Source organism: Morone saxatilis, unplaced genomic scaffold, assembly GCF_004916995.1.
Source record: "Morone saxatilis isolate NCDOM2014 unplaced genomic scaffold, NCSU_SB_2.0 Contig23, whole genome shotgun sequence".
In the NCBI taxonomy this organism is placed as follows: domain Eukaryota; kingdom Metazoa; phylum Chordata; class Actinopteri; family Moronidae; genus Morone; species Morone saxatilis.
This window is the reverse complement of record NW_023339796.1, coordinates 9207568-9227963: the sequence shown is the minus strand read 5'-3', so window position 1 is coordinate 9227963 and position 20396 is coordinate 9207568. Positions and strand designations below refer to the sequence as shown.

The 20396-nt window shown below is 41.3% G+C and overlaps 1 protein-coding gene across 1 annotated transcript in view; it reads left to right on the top strand.

Annotated features, from left to right (window-relative positions):
* Window positions 1-20396, top strand: part of greb1l (GREB1 like retinoic acid receptor coactivator) — a 42159-nt gene that overhangs the window by 8130 nt on the left and 13633 nt on the right. The window contains exons 2-13 of the mRNA XM_035671435.1: window positions 10091-10202; window positions 13893-14052; window positions 14345-14515; window positions 14766-14942; window positions 15123-15299; window positions 15446-15568; window positions 16727-16849; window positions 17883-18020; window positions 18124-18249; window positions 18817-18954; window positions 19580-19765; window positions 20060-20359. Coding sequence (XP_035527328.1) covers window positions 13896-14052; window positions 14345-14515; window positions 14766-14942; window positions 15123-15299; window positions 15446-15568; window positions 16727-16849; window positions 17883-18020; window positions 18124-18249; window positions 18817-18954; window positions 19580-19765; window positions 20060-20359 — 1816 coding nt within the window. The 5' untranslated portion in view covers window positions 10091-10202; window positions 13893-13895. The remainder of the gene's footprint in view (window positions 1-10090; window positions 10203-13892; window positions 14053-14344; window positions 14516-14765; window positions 14943-15122; window positions 15300-15445; window positions 15569-16726; window positions 16850-17882; window positions 18021-18123; window positions 18250-18816; window positions 18955-19579; window positions 19766-20059; window positions 20360-20396) is intronic.

The window sequence follows — 20396 nt, the reverse complement described above, 5'->3', positions numbered from 1 at the left end:
ATAGGGAGCTTTAGAGGTCCTGGTGGGATTTTGTTACCTTTGGACAGAGCCAGGCTAACTGTTTCCCCCTGTTTCCAGTCTCTTTGCTAAGCTAAGCTAAGCTAAGCTTATTTGCTCCTGGCTGTAGCCTTGTGTTGAATGAACAGATATAAAAGTAGTATTGATCTTCTCATCTTACTCACTAAGCATTTTTTCCAAAATGTCAAACTATTCCTTTAAGTTTACACTATGGTGCATTACATATATTTTAGTTGGAATAATTCCTCTGTGTTATTTTACACTTGAAAGACTGAAACTCATGTATTGCTCACAGCAATAATAATTAGGGTTATAAAAATATCTGGTTTGGACGAACTTGCTCTGTGCTGAGATATTACTTTTTGTTTTGGTGCAAAATGGTGATGATGAGTAGGACCATTTTGAAATTCACTTGCAAATGACTTATTAACTTCAGCATCCTGGCCATTTTAATGAACATGGCTAAAAAAGAAAGAAGGAACAGTTTTGAAATCATAACATTTTTCTCTTCTCTTTTTATTCACTTTTGCCCTGACTGTTTTATTAGCCATTATTTATGCCTGGTACACCACATTGTCAAAGGAGCTCTGCCCTAACTGTCACATCTGCCAGTTGGTAAAGTATCTCATCTCTCACAGGGATCAGTGCAGGATGAAGTGCACCAGGCCTGAATAGGTTTACTGTCACTTTTTCTCATCAGCCAGGTTTGTGTGTGGGGTCAAGCCCTCAACAAAGGATAGCCCTGCTTCCATTGTCCCATTAAGACAAAAAGAGTCCTGCTGATACTGTGGCTCTTGCTGCAGTAAGGAGGACTGATGGGATTTAAGTGTGGGCCCTGTTACCGACGGCAACCTGGTGCTTATTAATCGGGAGGGTGGGGGGTAATAGAGAAGATGTGGCAAGACAGCAACGGGGGTGGGGTGCTGCTGATGTAGCACTGCCGCCTGGGGTCAGGAAGAGGGGGCATGATGGATACAGCTGATCGCCCGGTAAGGAAGTTTTGAAGGAAAGGGGAGGAGGAATCTTCGTCGGTACATTAAGAAGCCTCTTTGTCACGGTGTCACTCAAATGGATTCAAGGTGGTGGCGACTTTTTCAGGGAGGAAAAGAAAGGAGAGGTCCTATTGTGAAAGGTGGATCTCTCTCTGGACGCCTGATAAACACAACAGACCTCTTTCTTATGTCCTCTCCATGAGTGCTCAGTGCTCCTGCGTGGCTAAATTGAGTTAGTGTGTCAGTTGTGGGAACTTTTCAGGGAAGCACTTTGACTGATCTGAGTGAATTGCCTTTCTTTTGTGTCTGTGCCTTTTATGTTTATTCCTTTATTTGGAAAAAAAAATGGTTAAAGGTATCCGAAATATTTAGTGACAATCCTTAGACACAGACAATGAATGTCTTTATCTTTGACATTTCTAATATAGAGTGGGGTAGGCCTGCAACTAATGACCTATTACGGACTGACTTATTAAAATGTCAGATGATACTGCTGTTTAAAGACTTAAAGACTTAAAGAAAACGATCAATTAATTATGAAATTAGTTGCTAATCAATGTTCTGTTGACCAGGTCGATTTATAAACTAATTGTTTCAGCTCTAGAGCACTTCTGGAGTACTGATCAAGATATATTTGAGTATTGAGCAACTACCGAAAGCTGGCATTGAATCCATGTTCATATTCATCGTCTTATTCAGTATTTTTTAAAGGACATTTCCTCATTTAGGCAATGATTTGGGTTATTTACTTTATTTTGGAAAATGTCTTTTAGTAATGTCTTTTAGAAAGGTTGGGTAAAAATAGAGCTCTTCTTTCCTTCTTTTCCATAGTTAATGCTAGAAGCTCTGTTTGGAAAATGAAAATTACAGAACCATAAAATAAAGTAAAAAACACGAGACAATACCTGAGCCACTTCCATTTGCTGATGACTGTAAAATGTGGTTTAAAGCTAATAAATTGATCTTGAGCTTTTTTTTGTCACAAATATGTTGGCATTAAAACTGAGGTGTATTGGCACCGATTTCAAACAGTACCAAGCCCTTCTAACATATTTGAAAGGTTAACCATCTCTGAAATCCCCTATTAGTATCACATTCTAAGCACCTCAGTTTGACTGACGTGATGTGGAGGCAGGGGCGATTGCAGCTCAAGCCAGCTCCTGGAAACAGAACGTGACCCCTTTGCTAGTTCTGTCATCTGATAAGAGCCAATGTTTTGATAGTGTTGGCCCTTTCAACGTGATCCATGGCTCTCCTTTTACACCCCATAACAAATAGGGCTGTCTAAACAACAGTTTATGGCCAGGACAAGGCCTGGTCAACCATCATCAAAGATCTACTCTGGGATGAGCCATTAGGTGTGGACCAGATGTTAGAAGAAGCTGGGGCGATTTCTGTCTCAGAATAGGGGAAAACACAGACTAGAATTAAGGAGCTGCTGTATAAGTGAATTTATGTATAATACAAAAATGTTACCTCTTTTTTACATGTACATATGAGATTAGGGATGATTTTTCCCGTCTGAGAATAAAAATGAAAATCTTCAGGAAATGCATTTTGACCAGTTAAAATCCTGCTCATCTTTTTAAGCTTCTCTTTCCCTTCTCTTGCCCTTTACCATTGACCGTTGTTTGACCACGGCTAGTGACAGCTTTACAGTATGAAATAGAACTCATTGTTGTCTTATTCAATATGGCTTAGCTGAATAAGTCCATAAATGCATTAGGGTCCTGTGTCTCGCCCTGTTGTTCCGATTTAGGTGAACTGGCGTTCAACCCGGCAGTGTTGTAAAATGCAGATTGGGTTCACTGACAGGCCTTCCATTTTATTACACAGTCATGAACAGCATTGTAAACTGTCACTCGTCCTTCACTTTCATTCACTTATTCTATCGGGAATAAAAGCCATGAGAACCGATCTCTCTGCTTACTGGTCACATTATTAAAGCACTAACATTGTTGGCAAGACATGGTGGAATTTTTAGTTTTTTGATTTTGATGACGAGATGCTCAGAGTGGCCAAAAAAACATGTTTACCTTTGATAACACAACAAATTTTAGCTATTGTCTAATTGCATTGTTTTGTTGGGTCAAAAAACCTTTAGGAAGGCATTATTTTGAGCTGAGCCGAACCAATTAATTGATTAATTGATTCGTCTATCACAAAAATCTCAAACGTTACATACTTGCTGATTTTGTATGTCATCACTTTTTTGTGACATTTTATAGACAAAATGATTTACTGATTTATCCCTCCAAAAAATAATAATGAAAATTTTCATTTGCTGCAGCCACAAAAAGGATTTGTTTTTTAAATTTAGTATAATTTAAAGTATATTAGTATTATATTCTATATTTATCTATATTTATTGAAAAATGTTCCCACAATTAGATGATTTTAAGCCAAAACAAGAATTTTTCTTCCTAGATATATGCTGGAATATTAGTTATGATATGGACTATAATTATACTGTAAGCAAGTAGTGTGAACGTGTCAAGTGTTGAAGTGGCTACTGTTAACAGGGCTTGTTTTCCATTTGTGCTGCATCAGTTATCTGTTTGCTAGGCCTGTGCCAATAAATGATGCTGGCCTTTGTCTATGGCTGAGATTTAGTTTAAGGTTAAATGCCTTGCCCTTAAACTCATCCGCTGGGCCAGAGTGTGTGGCAAGGTCACCACTCCAATCAACCTAGTGTTAACACAAAGCCTGCTTGTCCCCTAATGAATTAGCGCTACAATTCCTCTGCAAGTCACTACGCCACCCTCCTGCCCCTCGCAGGCCTTCCCAGCCCTGCTGTCCTTTCACACGCACCCCCTAGCCCCTAATTTTGAAATGAGTTTTATAACTGGACAGTAAACTTCCAGTGGCTTAATGATGATGACTTCTTCATCTGCCCAAATGCTCCTTTTGTCCACCCCTCCTCAAGCCCTGGACCCTGCCCCCGTTCCCTCTGGTCACACCAGGCCTTAAACCCTGGTTCACCCCACTTTATAGTTCCACAGATAATCCCCTAACACACACACACACACACACACACACGCACGTGCACACACACATACACCCTGAGGCTATTATCTCCACTGAGCCCTGCTCTGTCTCCTTCTCCCTCTTTTTCTCTCTGTTGCTGCTGACTTCAGCAATGGCATTCAGCTGGAATGTTTGCCTTTGTTTGTGTGGCCCACTGGAAAGCCATGAATGACCTTAGCTCATCTGCTATCCTCACTAGCACCGATTTGCACTTCAGGGCCCAGCAGGTAGTCCCGAGCAGTGGGAGGAGGGGGTTTTGGACGAAGGTTGTGGAGCTTTTATAAGGAAATTAGAGCCATGGACTGCCACCCGGATAGTAAACAACAGTGCGAGTCCTCACACCCTCGGCGTCAGGTAGCCCACGTGAAGTGGGTAGAAAAGGGAATTCTGTTGCGGGAATTTTCACATGGTGGTAGCTTCGTTTTCTTGTTTTGTTTCTTGACAGTCAAGCTGCAGGATTGTTTTCTTATTATAAGAGTCAGACGTGCTAATTAGCACCTTGGTTGCTGTACTTCCTCCCCACCTGATACTCATCTCTCATCTCTTGATTTGTCGGTTGAACCTCATCTGCAGAGGACTTTTTCCTGCAGTTGCAACTTGCCATGTTGTGTAATGGAAGCCATCCTAATGTGCAAGGTTAGGTAGGTTACTTACTCCTAATAGTTGTCATTTTTGGTTGAGTCAGCTAAGACAAAGCTGTGGCGCTCCACTGGGAATCCTAAGAGAGGAAGAAGCCCTCTCCCCCTACATTTAAGAGCCACGAGATCTCCCAGAACCCCCCACAGCTGATCATGTGACTCGTCTTTCCTCAGGTGGCGGTGGTAGGGATACTTCCCCTTTGTCAGGGACTTTAGCAGGAGCTCAATGCAGCGGTGAAGGATGGGCTCGGGGGCGGGCAAGCATTCAATCCACACTCCTTTGTTTTTTGCACAGTGTCTTTTGAGGCCAAAGAAAATGCCGGGTTTACTCATTATCTCCATTCTAAATGGGCTATTTAAGACGGGCCATGTCAAAGTCAGGGGCTTAGAAATAAATCACACTGACAGCTCTTTTCCCCCAGTTGAACTTGTAGCTATGCTGGTATCCGATCGATCATTGGAGAGATTTCACTTTTGTTACAGCTGATAGATACAGTTGATTTACAATATTGCTATTACTTTAAGATGTCAAACATAAACCAAGGCCCCGCTTGCGACTCACCTGATATGTCCTGTGTGTGTGGTCTAAATCAGCAATAGCCGGACAAATTTCACAGTCAAACTCAAGCCCAATGTTTAGACAAATGTGGCTGATTGAGAGAAATGAGTGCATGAAAGCCCCGTAAGGACTAATGGAGGCCCTGATTGGCTCGTGTGGTGGTTTACAGCAGCCCTCACACTGACTGCGCCCTAATATAACCATTGGAGAGGAGGTGAGAAGAGCTGCACACAACTTGATTAAAACAACTGTTGACTGTGTCTGTGGTAATGAACTGGAACATCAGTCACACAGCTCAGTGAAGCAAGAAACCTGGGCCAGTAAGGGGAGATGTTTATAATGAGAGAATTTATGGCTACAGAAATTAAGCAACCAATGCTTATAATGAGTTTATTGCAAAGATAAATTGGATTTTCTGTTTCATGCAGATTCATGCAATACAACAACTAATTTCTAGACAATTCTACATAAATAGCAGTAGCAGTTTTAACTCTTAATGAATGTAATCAATCAACCTGCGGGAAATTGCTGGTATTAAAGAGACACTTACAAACTCTGTGTCATGGTAAACAGAGAGTGCATCTTCCCTGCCATCAAGTAGATGTGAGTTTACTCAGACCTACTGTTTACCTGACAAATTCTTACTGACCTCACTTGACATTAATTAGTTGGCAGGAGAACAGGCACAGGAGCCCTACAGGCTGCCCTACAATTCATATTGTAACTTTAATTGTGTTAGTGCCACAGTAGAGGATTCATACTGTATGATATTAGTGTTAGAAACTGCACTGTAAACAATGTCCTGGCAGTTCACAGTTAGACTTGGCAGTCTGACAGCTGGTTGTGTTTACCATTCAAAGTCAGGAGATAGTTTAGTGTGTGGCAGAATTTCACCAACTCAGTGGCACCCCGATAGCTCACCTGGTTAGAAGCTGGTGCCCCACTGTTCCAAAAACCCCAGCCATGGCTTTGAAACCAAGCTGCGGGCCCCTTTGCTGCGTCCCCCCCCCCCCCCCACGATGAGGAAATGACATTTTGCTCAGATGTTGTAGACGTGCATGTGAGACTTCACTTACAGTGTGATCAATCTTAAGAAGCTTTGGTTATTTCGAGCAAATGAAAAAAAACGATCACTAGGCTATAATGACGTACAATCCCTGACATCTGCCTGCGTCTGTTGATTTGTGGTGCATTTCCGTTTATTTATTTTGACCAGATGAGCCCCTGGTATTTATAACGGGAGTAAAAGCCCAGTGTGGGGTCAATCCCGGGCAAGGCTATGAAGACAAAATGCTCAAGCTGACCTGACATTCTTGTCCCCATTTTGCTGGGGACGGATTCTCCCGGTTCTGAATTGGCCCCCAATAAAAAAAAAAAGTTGTGAGTAGAAGCAAAACCAAGAGACTGAACTGAGCGTGAGAGCAACAGTTTGATTTAAAGACACACCACCACCCCCCACCCCACCCACCACCCACCCTCCCCACATCACTACCCCCCCACTCTTTCCAGAAAATGAAAACGTCCCCCTGACACAGTGCCCACAACGGATGTCTTGGCGTGCTGGGGGTCACGCGTGGCAGGGCGCCATGGATGTGTTGCTGCAGGGAAATGTGGGGGCTTCTTCTTTGTTTCCCCACACAGCTCTGCAGGCCTCCAAGAGCATCTGTCACCACAGGGGGTCAGCAGGGCCAAGATGAATGAGCCCCCGGTGGATTCCCTCCCTCCTTGGCAAATGGCACAGGACGGAGGAGGGCATAGGGGACTAGGGGGAGGGGTCTGGGTGGATGTGTGTGCGTGTTTGTTTGCATGTGAGTGAGACAGGGCGAGAGAAAGAGATAGAGAGAGAGAGAGAGAGAGAGAGAGAGGGAGGGTTTCTGCTGTACTGAGGGGAAGAGTGGGATTCCTATTTCTCTCTATAGAGTATCATGACAAAGGTGACTTGAGGCATACCAGAGAAGAGTGGAAGTCCAGATGCTGTTTGGACTAATTCTTTCCAGGAGGATTTATTGTCAAACATGGACTATATTTGAAAAAAACAAAACAGCTTCACATTTTGGATTAACTGCATTTGATTTGGATTTTAAGGGTTCATCCAGCAGTCGAGTAGTCATGGAAGGTACAGGAGAAGCTTTTTTTTAACTGCTTGCTGTGTGTGTGTCACATGTGGCCCTGATGTGGCATTACTGAGATGGGCTTTTAGCACCTAATTTAGAGAACATGGAGAGATGTTTGTCTTTTTTCTCCTAATTTCTTACACCATCCCCCTTTTCTCTCATGTCTGATGGGCAGTGTCTTCTCACCACTGCTTTTCGAATGTTAAGAGAGTGCTGAGCTCTTTCCCGCATTTCAGCTATTGGTATGGACTTTAAATGTTAATGCATAACAATGAGGTGAAAACAATTAAGATATTTATCAAATTTCCATTAACATTTTATTTACAACTGAGGTGAAAAGACAAATTTAGTCAATAGGTAGTTTTAATTGATGTATATATTCTGGATTAACCTTTTTTTCTGTTACCTGTACTTGTTTAATTAGCTATTTTAAACAATTGCTAAGTTTAACTGTATAGACAATATCAACATCTTCCTACCTATATTTCTTAAATATTTATATGGAATGTAAAAATTAAAACAGTAGAAGGATTTCTTCACATTTATTCAGAAATGTGTTGGCTTTGACTTGAAGGATCTGCTGAGTCAGAATGTGGTGAAACCAGGTTAAGAGGGGACGCAAGTTTAATCCTGCCTCTCTCCCTCTATTGTAAACACTGTAATGTAATTATGCAGTTGAGGGAGAAACAAAAGAAGGACTGGAGAGAAAGAAAAGGAAAGGGTTAAAAGTAAGACCATCTCATTTGGATGGAGTTAAATATCTAAAAAGAAATTATAATAAATGGCTGTTATAATGTTTAATTGTGATTTAGTGATTTTAATCACATTTCACAAACCAACCATCTATACAGCACTTAACAAGCATACCAATTACAGAATATTTAAAGTATTAACATTCATTCATGTATGTTATATATATTATATTATATATGTTTTACTCACTTTTATATTTGACATTGTCAAAGTTTAATTTATACAATTACAAATAGAAAAGCTATAGATTTCTTACCGCCATATTTTACGTTTGAGGAATATTCATACCTCAGATTAGATAGAGCTGATCATTAGTTTTTGTGTAGAGAGAAAACATTAGGCTCACATCATTTTTGTTTACAGTCTGTAATCTAAAATCTAAGAAATAATACCAGCTGTTAATGAAACAATTAATAAATGACGAAAATAAATTTGCTCAGCAGTGTAGTCTATTTTCTCTTATCAATGAAATCTTTCTATATACATTATTATACTGTGTATGTTATATTAAGTAGCCATATGAATGTAATTTACATATGTTGGGTGTGTGTGTGCATACACATGCAGTTGCACTTGCATTAGAAAGTGCGTGTGAGAAATGAATGTCTTAAACCATTGCCTTGAATCTAGTCTTGGTTTTCAGTAAGACACAAAACCAGCATGTCAGCCTAAACATTCCCTCAAAAGTCATTACTGAAAAAACAGGACCTTATTAAGCACCTGGGGCTGGGCTCACGTTAGTGTCTACGTTTTCGGCTCCTTCATCATCTCGGGAGCCATCTGCGTCTCCTGTGTTGTCTACCCTTCACAACTAGATAGGCATCAAAATATTTCAAGACTTTGCTTTCCGGGTAATAAGCAGACTGTGAGACCTTTGGTTAAGATTCATATCCTTAGTTGGAACACCCACAAGGAGGGTTAAGCATGAACTTGTGTTTTGATTCTTCAGCCAGAATAGAACATTTCACATGATTAACACTACACTGAATTCTGATTTTCTGCTATGTTAAATTAAATTTTCAGTAAGCGATTCAGAAGGTAAAGGGGTACAGGTTTCTGTTGGACATATTGATGTTTTTAACTCTTTACTTTGATTAGCCGTATCAAGCTGGCTAATCATTCACAAAATAAGGTCCAGTGTGGTCAATAAAGGAAAGTTAAATGCTTTTGTAAGCTTTTGTACATTTGTTATTTGAAGGACTTGGACCCCAGACCAGCCTCCCTCTTATAGGATAGCACCACACAGTCAGAAGTGATGACGGGGTAGATTGTGACAGCCTGTTATATCAGAGCCTGAGTGGCTAAACAATACTTTGTCAAAGGGTCAAAGTAACTGGCAAATCCATTCAGAGTGAAATGAGTGTGTGTAGTGAGGCAGCTACAAACTGAAACACCCAATTGTGTTTTGTGAAAATAGCCCCAGGGCCATGGTGTCACATAACATCTTTTTAGTCTTGTAATAGTGAGTACATATGTCATGGTTTGAGCCGCTCTTAATGTCTTAGTGGCTGTAAGTGCACCCATTCATTTTGTGAATGGGCATGTTCTTTATACTGTGGTGACCTGTAGTACCAGACTATCTTAGCAGAGTGTTTCAGAAAACACACAGTTAATGTTTCTGGCTTCCCATACAAAAAACATTATTTTGTATGTTGCAAAATATCTTGTATATTACTGAGTCCTGCAAGTGAAGTCCTTTCAAAAAAATTTCAAGGGTAAATTGTAATTTTCTTAAGATATACTGCAGCATTTTGCCTTAATGTGTAATTTCTTTGAGTGTGACTTTTTAAGATAAGCTAAAATGTGTTGCTCAAAACTGGTTCCACATACCCTGTTTGTTGAGTTTTTAATTAATTGAGATAAACACAAAGAAATGTACTATACTGGCTACTAACCCCAGTATGCTACAGCATATCTTTCAGGAGGTATACAACGTTTCATTTGTTCTTCATTGTTTCATTGTCAGTAACACTCCCTACTCTCCCCCAGGTCTCGAAGCACTGAGTAAAATGTCTTTGCTGAAAATTTCCGCTGAGTGGAAGTGATCCAGCATGTAGCAGAGGTGTACAAGTCCCTTCACGCCTGGGAACAATCCGACAATGTAAGTCACCTTTTTGTTTAATGCACTGCTTGTGTGCTGTTCAGATGTGAACGTCTGTGCTCTCATATTTTCTTGGTCTCAAATCTGCTGAGTGAAGATTAGACTAGCTTATTTTGACCTGGGGTCACATTCATGCAATCTGTTGATGCCACCCAGGAGCTGAGGAACGGCCTTGACTGACCATCTGACTGGCTGAGAGGCAGTTTTTAAGTCACCACTCAGTGTCATTGGTAGCCATTAGTCTTTGAACATTAAACTGCTTCTCCCCGGTAGAGTCCACTCATTATGTTTGACCATCCATCAAGCAGGCTGCAGCCGCATGACTCACCTGAAATACCCCCCTCCTGCCACTGCAACTGACCTTAGCAACCACCTGAGTCTCACCCCAGAGACATCCGTTAAGCGACCTCTGCCACAGTCACGTTTTGTTTTAAGTTGCGCAGGTGATAAAAGGTCCCTGTGTTCACCTCCGGCCCGCGAGAGGTTAATGATAAATCTGTCTGCTGAGACTTGAGGGACACCCAGCCAAAGAGGCCTCCGGAGCCTCCTTTAGACTTCACAATCGAAACAGGCAGCGGCTGCTTAAAAAAGGCCCTCAGGCACTTTTTTCCCCCTCTGTCTTTTTTTCTCTGTGCAGCCACCTTCCTCCATCAGTTAAGCAAGAAATACTGTAGCTTCATTCTGTTAAGCTTCTTATCTCTTTGACAGCACAGTCAGGCACTGTTAATCTTGTCTTTTGTCTGGGTTGCTCAGATTCCTCCCCAGGAAGGTTGTTAGGTAAACACAGGGTCTGGAACCTGTCCAGGCGTGGGCAAATGAGACCTGGGAGGAGAAAGGCAGCTCCAACTTGATTCCCACCCTGCCCATTATTGACAAAATAAAAAGGTTCAGGGTGTATGTGTGGCCAAAAGATACTTTGTATCTAGTCGATATTGATTAAGTGACTGACATATTCAGTGTGTGGTACAGATTAACAGTAGAACTAACATACATCATTGATTGAATTGCTGCAAAGTGCTTTTTTAATTGTTATCGCGAATGAGTGCAAACAAGTGCCCACCTCAATGTATTTGACATGATGCATAAATTATGGTTACATTCACATTGCAACATATAGATTTTGGCTATAAAATATGTTCATGAAATTCAGTAATGAAATCTCGAGTCAGTTTATGAACTAGTCAATCGACAGATAATTAATCAACAACTACATTTATAATCAATTAAGAGTTGAAGTTCTTTTTCAGGCTGAATATTCACAGGGTCTAGCTCCTAACATGCAAGGCTTTGCTGCTTTCTTTGTCGTATATGATAGAAAACTTAATATCTTTGGGTTTTGGACTCTGTTCCAATTTTATAGACACAAATAACGTAATCGATTAACTAGAGAAAATAATGTGCAGATTAATCTACTGCGATGAAAGATGACAGTAGTTGAACCTTAATGAATTAAGCTAGTTGTCATGTAACTTATCTACAAATCTAAACACATGATTGAACTTTGATTTTTTTTGTTTTAGTTTTAATGCTAAATAGCTGCATTTGTATTATGTTTACATTTAGTGAAATTGCTATAGCTACATTTCTAGTCCAGCCTATGGGCACCCTAATGTTGTATTTAAAGGCTGCTTCAGCAACGTATGCATATAATTCAAATTCTAAAAGGCAGTCGGTCCTACGACCTGCTCTATTTGAAAAGTGTCCTGAGATAACTTGTTATGAATTGGCGCTATAAAATAAAATTGAATTGAAGTTAATTGAAATAAACATGCCAGATCTAGAATCCTAAGCTTAATTTGGATTGGAAAAAACACCCAAAACTTGAAATAAATTCTGAGGTCAAGTTATATAACTGAGTCATTTGTGAAATTAACAGTACAACACACAACCTTGCTCATCGTAAGTGCTTCCAAACAGCTGCACCAGGATCTTTTTGTTTAGACTCTAAATGAGCGAGTATGTGCCGTTTCCCAAACAGCTGAGGTCTTCCAACCTGGCTCCCGCTTGGCTGCTTTAGTGTTGATGAACCATACACTCTGAGTCTGCACCAGTCACAATGTAAGCGTTGCCAAGGACAAACAGGGAAGGCATTTCAGGCCAAACTTGTGTGTCAGACAAGCTGCCAAACTCCCTTTATTTTCTGTTCCACCCACAATTTGAAAGATCCTTGACTGGCTTGGTTATTTAACAAAAGATCCCATGACAATGTTACTGAACCCAACGAAAAATGGAGTTTGGGTAGGAAGCCCCCTTGTGTTAGATGGGGCACCCATGCGTGTGGTGTAGCCCATTAATCAGTGCTGCCTTCCTTTCACCATTTTTGGGTACTTCTTTTTCTCTCCCCTTTCTTTCCTCCCCTCCTGTCTCCTTTCTGGGCTGTGTTCTTTGAAGACGGCATGCTTAGCCCTCTGTCCCAGCGTGCCACCTGCCACCAGAGACCCAGCCAACCTCAGGCCCACACAGCCGGACCCCGGCAAGATGTTCCCAGAGTGGACACTGCGGCGGGCGGGCCACGGGGGCAGACCAAGGCAGAGTGACCAAAGAGTCAGAAGGAGAAAGATCCCAAAAAAGATTGGAGAAAAGCATTGGCCTTGGCCATTATGCTTTGGGCTGACATAGAGAAAAGTGTGTTGTGTCTTGTGTGTACGGTGTGTGCGTCTGTGAGTGTAATTGTGTGTGTTATCATTCGCAGAAGCCCCTTGTAACAACCAGACACCATTTATCAACAGGCACAACATACAGTGCCACACTTACAGGGCTGTACACTTTTTTTCTCTTCTTTGGGTTTCGCTTGCCTGTTTCTTTCTTCTTTATTGCACAGATTTATAGTTTGGTCTAAGTAGAATGTGAAAAATGATTCGAAACTTCTCCATCGCAATTACCCATTGACTTTAGAGAATAACGTTTTGTTCTTCTGGTCTGACCAACTGTTCGAAAGCTCTTTTAAATGTCCCATTGGAGCTATCATACCACGCTAAGTCAAAAAAAGCAGCAATCTTTCGGTTCGAATCTTTGAGAATCCTGGAAGTTTTAGCATTTTCGGCTGAGTGTTCAACTTGAATTGACCAGATCTTTGTCAAGTCTGAGACTGTAAGATGGGAAGATACAACTAGCCGTTGTAAGTACATCATCGAGCAATTTTCTTTTCCTCACCTGCAGTACACATGTGGGTTAAAATTTGCATATTTCTGACTGCGCAGCAAACCAGCATGAAACATGCCACTGTATAACAACCATACTCTGTTACTTTTTTACTTTTACTCTAAGTTTAAATGTACGCACAGCCTGATAATGCTTAACACATTGTCTAGTGTTGTGCTGGTGCTGGTTAATCATTTTAACTAGACACTGGAGGCATCTGCAAGTGGATGTATGGGTGATAATATAACCTACACCTGACCTAACCCTCAGAAAGATAAAGAAGCTGTATTTGAAAGCATAAGAAGAAGAAGAAAGAAGAAGAAGAAGAAGAAGATGATCTTTATTAATCCCAGAGGGGAAATGTTGTTTTCCCTAATAATAATAATAATAATGTACTATAACAATACTATTTATTATATTATTATTATTATTATTATTATTATTATTATTATTGCATTTGTGTGAGGCACCAGTTGCTGGTTTGTTGTCTTTGCTATTCTTATGAAAGGAATTAATCGATGAACTGCTCTTTTCTGTTTGCTCCCATAGATAATGGGGAATTCATACGCCGGGCAGCTGAAGTCTGCTCGATTTGAAGAGGCTCTTCATAACTCTATTGAGGCGTCACTGCGCTCTAGCAGTGGCGATCCACAGCCCATCTTCACACAGCTCTACCTTGAGCCGGAGCCTTATCCTGGTACCATAGAAGGTAGGAAGCTTACAACAAACAGCAAAACAGGATCTGGTTTGAAACTGCATCAGGCTTATGGGAATTAATAATAATATTATTATAATTAAGAATTTATTTTTCTTTACACAAAAACTGCTTCAAACACAGTCTAGTTTTAGGTAAGGTAGTATAATTAGCATTAAACTACATAGCTCTTTCAGGGAAACTTACTAGAAAATTGTTCAGAATTTGTGGACCTGTAACAAACAGAGTTCTCCATGAATCAAATCCAGCTCTAGTGAAAATAATTTTGATTTAAAATGTCCAACAGAGATGAAGCCGAAAACTGACCTCCATGGGGAGCCGCCAGGCCACGAGCTTATGAATGGCCACTCTTCCAACGATCTGGAGGAGCTGGAAGACGATGATGACTCAGACAGCAGCAGTCCCCCACTTCCCTACCTACAGGCCCCCGCACCCGACGGCTGCTGCACACTAGATGGTAACCCCCATACCCAAAAAAGCCTTGATTTTCAACTGTATAACTTAACATATTTATATTGATTGACAAAACCTTTTAAAACGATAACAAAACATACATATTAAGCTTGTTGTTAAAGATGATAGAATTATAAAAGATATGATTTCAGTGTCTTTGTTTTCAACTCTTAATACATAAACTGGATTTACCCTAAAGTCCTTCTTTATTTCTTCGCATTTATTACATCTGTTTCTTCCTCTCCTCTCGTCAGGCTTCTGTCAGGCCGGCAAGGACCTCCGCCTGGTCTCCATAGCAACAGAGCCCATCGAAGTCCCAGCAGGCTTCGAGCTGGTCGGTGCCAAGTCCCCCAGCGTCCCCGAGCACATCCTGGTGTGTGCCGTGGACCGCCGCTTTTTGCCAGACGAGAATGGGAAAAATGCACTTTTAGGTCAGTCTGTTCCCATGGTCTGAGATAAGAGAGTGAAGGAGACAGATAGCTATCAGCATCATTTTAAGCTCCTGGTAGAATGAATATGTTCTGTTGTTAGCACTGTGCTGTCACACACAAGACTGTAATAATGCTTGTGAAAATAAGATTATAATTCCTTTTTTCTTATATTACTTCCAGGTTTTTCAGGAAACTGTGTGGGCTGTGGGGAAAAGGGTTTCAGATACTTCACTGAGTTTTCGAACCACATCAACCTAAAGTTATCCACCCAGCCCAAGAAGCAGAAGCACTTAAAATACTACCTGGTGAAGAATTCACAGGGTGCTCTGTGCAAAGGACCCCTCATCTGCTGGAAAGGTAAAAACACCCAGCGAAATCGCAGCACTTCAGTTCTGCATTTATATGACCCTTCTGTCTCACATCGCACCAATTTGTTCTGTGAGGTTGTTCTGTTACGTACTGTTTGTCCTCAATTTTTGTCATTCCTCTCTGTACCTTCTCAGACTGTAAAACTCGTCAGTTGTCAAGCAGCGCCTCATTGTCCAAACCCAGCTCATCCTCTTCGCTTAGCAGCAAAGAAAACGGAGGCACCAGCGGACACAGCTCCTCACCCTTTTCCCTTTCAGGTGAGACTGCAATGTAGGCGTGGATGGGTAATTAACCCCTGTGCAAGATGATTATGCTGACATTTAAACAGCTGTTTGACTAAAGTTATGTAGAATTTATTACCTGTGTTCTCACTAAAATGACATCGAGAAATACATATATTTCACCAAAAAGAGACGCTTTTTGACAGTTGGTATACGCTGACAGGTTTATGTTGTTGCCATAGAGACAGGTGGTGGTGGCTAAGCCCTGAAATTTATTAGGTGAGCACAGTCTGACACTTGAACCACTACACTGCATTTAGCTGTTTATGACTCAGTTCATGAGAAAGAGAAGGTTTTGTCGTATTTCATCTAATTTTGTTGCTGTGATGCTTTGGTGTTTATTCTGGTAGCATACTGATGTTTCATCAATTGTAAATAACCTTTTCAGCACATTCTCTGTTATTTTGATGTTATTAGCTGTGGTTGTTCAGTTCAGTATCTGATATCAGTTGTCTGTGTCATATAATATTTAAAAGAGAAATCTGAAAATAACAGTGTAATGTAGTAAAGGCCTGAATCATTTCCTTGGGGAAACCAATAGCTAAATGTCACATGACTCCGAGGAAGATTCTACTTCTCTTCGAGGAGATGTTATTCTTCTCTGACCTCTCACTTCAGGAGTGCCTGTCCCCTTGTTGATTGAAAAAACGCTCCTGGGCTTATGGTATTGATTTGTTCTGAACCTGGAAGACGCCTGTCAGCAGAGATCTCACACATTTATGTGTTGGACAGCTGAACTATAGGGCTCGTTATTGACATAACTCTTGCCTAAAATCTCCTGACTGCGACCTCCAGGTACACCCTGCTCCCAAAGAGCTTGCTGACTGTTAGTCTTGAAATGATTAATGAAAAGGGGAGCTATGGTTTGTTTGTATTGTAGAGGGGACATTGGATAGTGGCACACAAGACTCTTTTGGCATTTGGTTGATACACGGAGGCCAAAGGCAGCTAAATTACCAATCAGGGGAACAGTGGGCGTTTAAAACTGCAGTTTGAGTTTTGTGCCATCCCAAAGATTTGAAACCCATCTGTGGACAAGGGAACATCAGGCACCAGCGTTACAGGGAGTTGGTGAGTGTCATATGTAGTTTAATGATAAATTACTGAATGGGAATCTTCTGTTTTCATCTCCAGATTCTCCACCCACCAGAACGACACAAGCCTCCTCTGTCTTTTTCGGGAGTCAGGACATCAGCAGAGACTGCAGTTTCCTCAAACCTCTGGCGTCCACACCTGGAAACAAGACTCTACCAATAGGTGATGCTCTTTTGCAGTAGACCTGCAATTTTATGTTGTTTTATATCAGCTCATTACCTTGTCAGTTCAGTTCCCTGGTGCACTATTCTTTACTTTTGCTGTATTATTAATCGTATGTACAAGAAACATGCACAATACAATGCACCACATACATTTTAGTCACAATCCCACATTCCTAGCTGCATCCAGGCTTTGACACTGGCAAAAAGGGTTGCTTAGCTACAGCTTTTTTGTTTTTGTTTTTGTTAATGGTGTAAGTATATAGCAGATAGAGCCGTGGCTGACCGTGGAGCCAAGATTAACATCATAGCCTGCTTAGACACACACACACACACACACACACAAGCACACGCACACGCATACAACATGTACACACAAACACATGATGCTTGTTTGTGCACTTGTATATACACACTAATCAATACTGGAGGAAGGAATGCTGTAATGACTTTTTAAGGCCTTGCTATCCATTAGCCCCTTTACAAGGTTGTGATATTGACAAGCAAAGGCTACAGATACCAATCAATATTTTAGCGTATTGCAAACATGAGATTGGAAAATGTCCAATGCGGTCATTGGCAATAGTCGTTCACGTATAGAAAATCAATGAGCCACTCTTAGTGCTGACTCATTTTTATGTATTGCTCAGCCCCTACAGATAGATAGTGATCGGGGAAATATTTTTTAATCTTGCGCCATCATCATGTCAAAATTTAAATTTAAATTTGGCAAAAACTATGGTTTAGGACTAAAACTAATGACATTCCCATCAGCCTCATTTCTACTGTGCATTTTGTACTAATTAGCAAATGTTAGCATGCTAACACTCTGCACTAATAGTGTGACCATAGTAGCATATTCATCAGCATATTAGCATTGTCACTGTGCGCATGTTAGTGTGCAGATGTTAGCATTTAATTTAGACTCTTAGTCCTGGTTCCACAATCATTAGATAAATAGTAAATATAATAAAAAGTCTTTACTATCCCTAGTGTATTATTGTGTGTATTTATGTGCATGCGTTTGTCTCCAGTACCCACAGCACTGAGGGTGAACGGGCCAACTAATGGTCTGGGTGTTGATGGGCGTCCTCCCTTGCTGAGCCCTTCCCAGGTCTCTTTAGGGCCTCAAGGTCAGGCATATCGTGCTTCTGACTTAGGAGACAGTCCTGGTAAGTCCTAGACAATATTTTTAGGAATATACATTCATTATGAAGGTTTTGTGCTCTATTTTGTATATCAACATGCTTCTCTGTGTCTGTTTCGCATGTTCAGTATCCTCTGCCATGAACTCGGGGCCTCCGAAGAAGCGCCACCGGAGCTGGCATCCCAGCGCATTGGTACCCGTCCCACCGACAGCTGTCCCTGTGCCAGCCATCCGGCCAATAGTTTGTTCTCCAGGTCAGTTCCTAAACCCAATCAGGATGGCTCTTTGAGCTATAATGTATTCTACGCAAGTCAGTGTGAGATGGGTTATAAATTTTGTGTCTCCTTTGTTAGGTAATTTCACTGAGTGAGTGCGCATATGTGCCTGTAAGCATGTGTTTGCAGAAGTGTGTGTCCGTGCCCTGTGTCAGCACAGGCTGTGTTGTTTATAACTCCTCCCCTCCCTCTGGGCTGGGGATGAGTATGCCACATCCCTGACGTTCTCTGGTTGTTAGGGATGATTCAGCCAGCATCTCCATGGAGATGGAGCTGGAGAGTTTGTTGCTGAAATGATTTTTAAAAATTGCATGATTGAGGTAGATTTCAGCCACATCATGTAATTGTGGCTATATATACTACCATCATTTCAAGTAAATTGTCTGCCCTAGATTTTTTTCTATCATTTATAACAGCATAAAATATTACTGCAGTGTTTTCTGGCTAATGTAAAACACTAATATGTTAAACCTCAACCCATGCCATAACCTAACTGATAGTAACTAATCTAACAGAACTGACATGTAATCTATTAATTCCCTCCAGGTTCTGTATTAGGAGTGTCCTCTCCTCAGCCACCTGTGGCAGGAGTGATTCAGCCCCAACCTGTCACCGCTGGAGAGACAGTTATCGTCCCTGACAACCTGCTCAACTCTTCAGGAGTTCGTCCTGTTATCCTCATTGGTACAAGCATTATTTCAGTGATCTGCTCCTTCTTAAAGCTGCAAATTAAGTATCATCCTGCAGAGGATATCAGAACAGTAATCAATTAATCAACGTCAGAAAAACTGGGTCAGAGGAAGTTTTCAAGTAGTAGTAGTTTCGAGTAGTTTACTGTGTCAAATGACAAACGTCCCTCATCATAACAATGTATGATACAACGTATGTGGCTTGTCACATATAGCACTCTTTCAACAAACACAAACAATACTGTTAGAATATATATCGCTCTGAAAGCAGAAAGTGACTCTATGTTCTTGGTGTAAACAGATATCCAGGGTTTCTAAGGGCTTTTCTGTTTGTCAGTTTGTAATTTGTTAACAATTTGTCATTAATCTATTATCTTGATTTGGTCTTCATTTTTATTTAGTTTGCCATTTCCTATCTAACTTGTCACAGCTAGTCTCTTTTGCACCTGTGTTGTGTCTAAAAAGTCTCTAAAGCAAGCTTATATTCATAATAACTGTTTAACTGCACATGATTTGAAAGTGTTACAGTTCAGCTGAACAAATATTAAGCTGTTGTAACTTGTTGTTGTTTCTAGCTACTATACATTTCAGTTTTGTCTAATGATGACTTTTCTTTTCAGGGCATGGCACTTTACCTTATTTCTATGGGAATGTTGGGGATATAGTTGTGAGCCCCCTGCTGGTCAGCTGCTATAAGAGCAGCCAGCTGACAGAGAAAACCCTGGAGACGTTGGGCCTCAACAGCAGTCAGCTTCTCTGTGTGGAAACAATGATTCTGCTCACTTTACAGTATCTTGCACGTTTAGGTAAGCAGCAAATGCAAAAAAAAAGCCTCACTGTCACTGGGATCTTAACTAACATGTTGCATGTTTGCAGTTATCAAACAGACAGGGTAGCAGGGTGGATGACCGAGAGGCGCTGGTGTCTTATTTAAACAGAAACATCGCTGACAAAACAAATAGCTAACTATGTGTATTTTGTTATATGTAAGCTTCAGTATTCTAACTCTGACTGAGTTGCACTAAAATGCAAACATCTCAAACATCAATGCCCCTAGCTATGAAACGTCAGTTCGTCAGTCATTTTCATTCTTCTTGCAGGCTCGGAGCAGATTCCTCTGAGGGAGGAGCTGGAGCAGATTGTTTTGAAGGCAATGTTGTGCTGTCCCGGGGGTCCTGCCATCTCTCCGTCCCAGCTGCCCTGGTTGGCACGGCTGGAAGCCAGCGTGTCTGGGGGCAGCGTCCAAGTCGTGGTTACCCATAACTCTTTGGGAGAGGGCATCTCTGAGTCACTTCGTTCTCTCAGTGAGGGTCCTCACCACCAGCAGTGCCTGCCCACATATGTAGTCATTATATGTGCCTCTAAAATGAGCGGCAATGAGTTCTGCGTGCTTGTTTTAGGTGAGTGCTGCAACCTGGTTGCTCACTTTGGGTATAT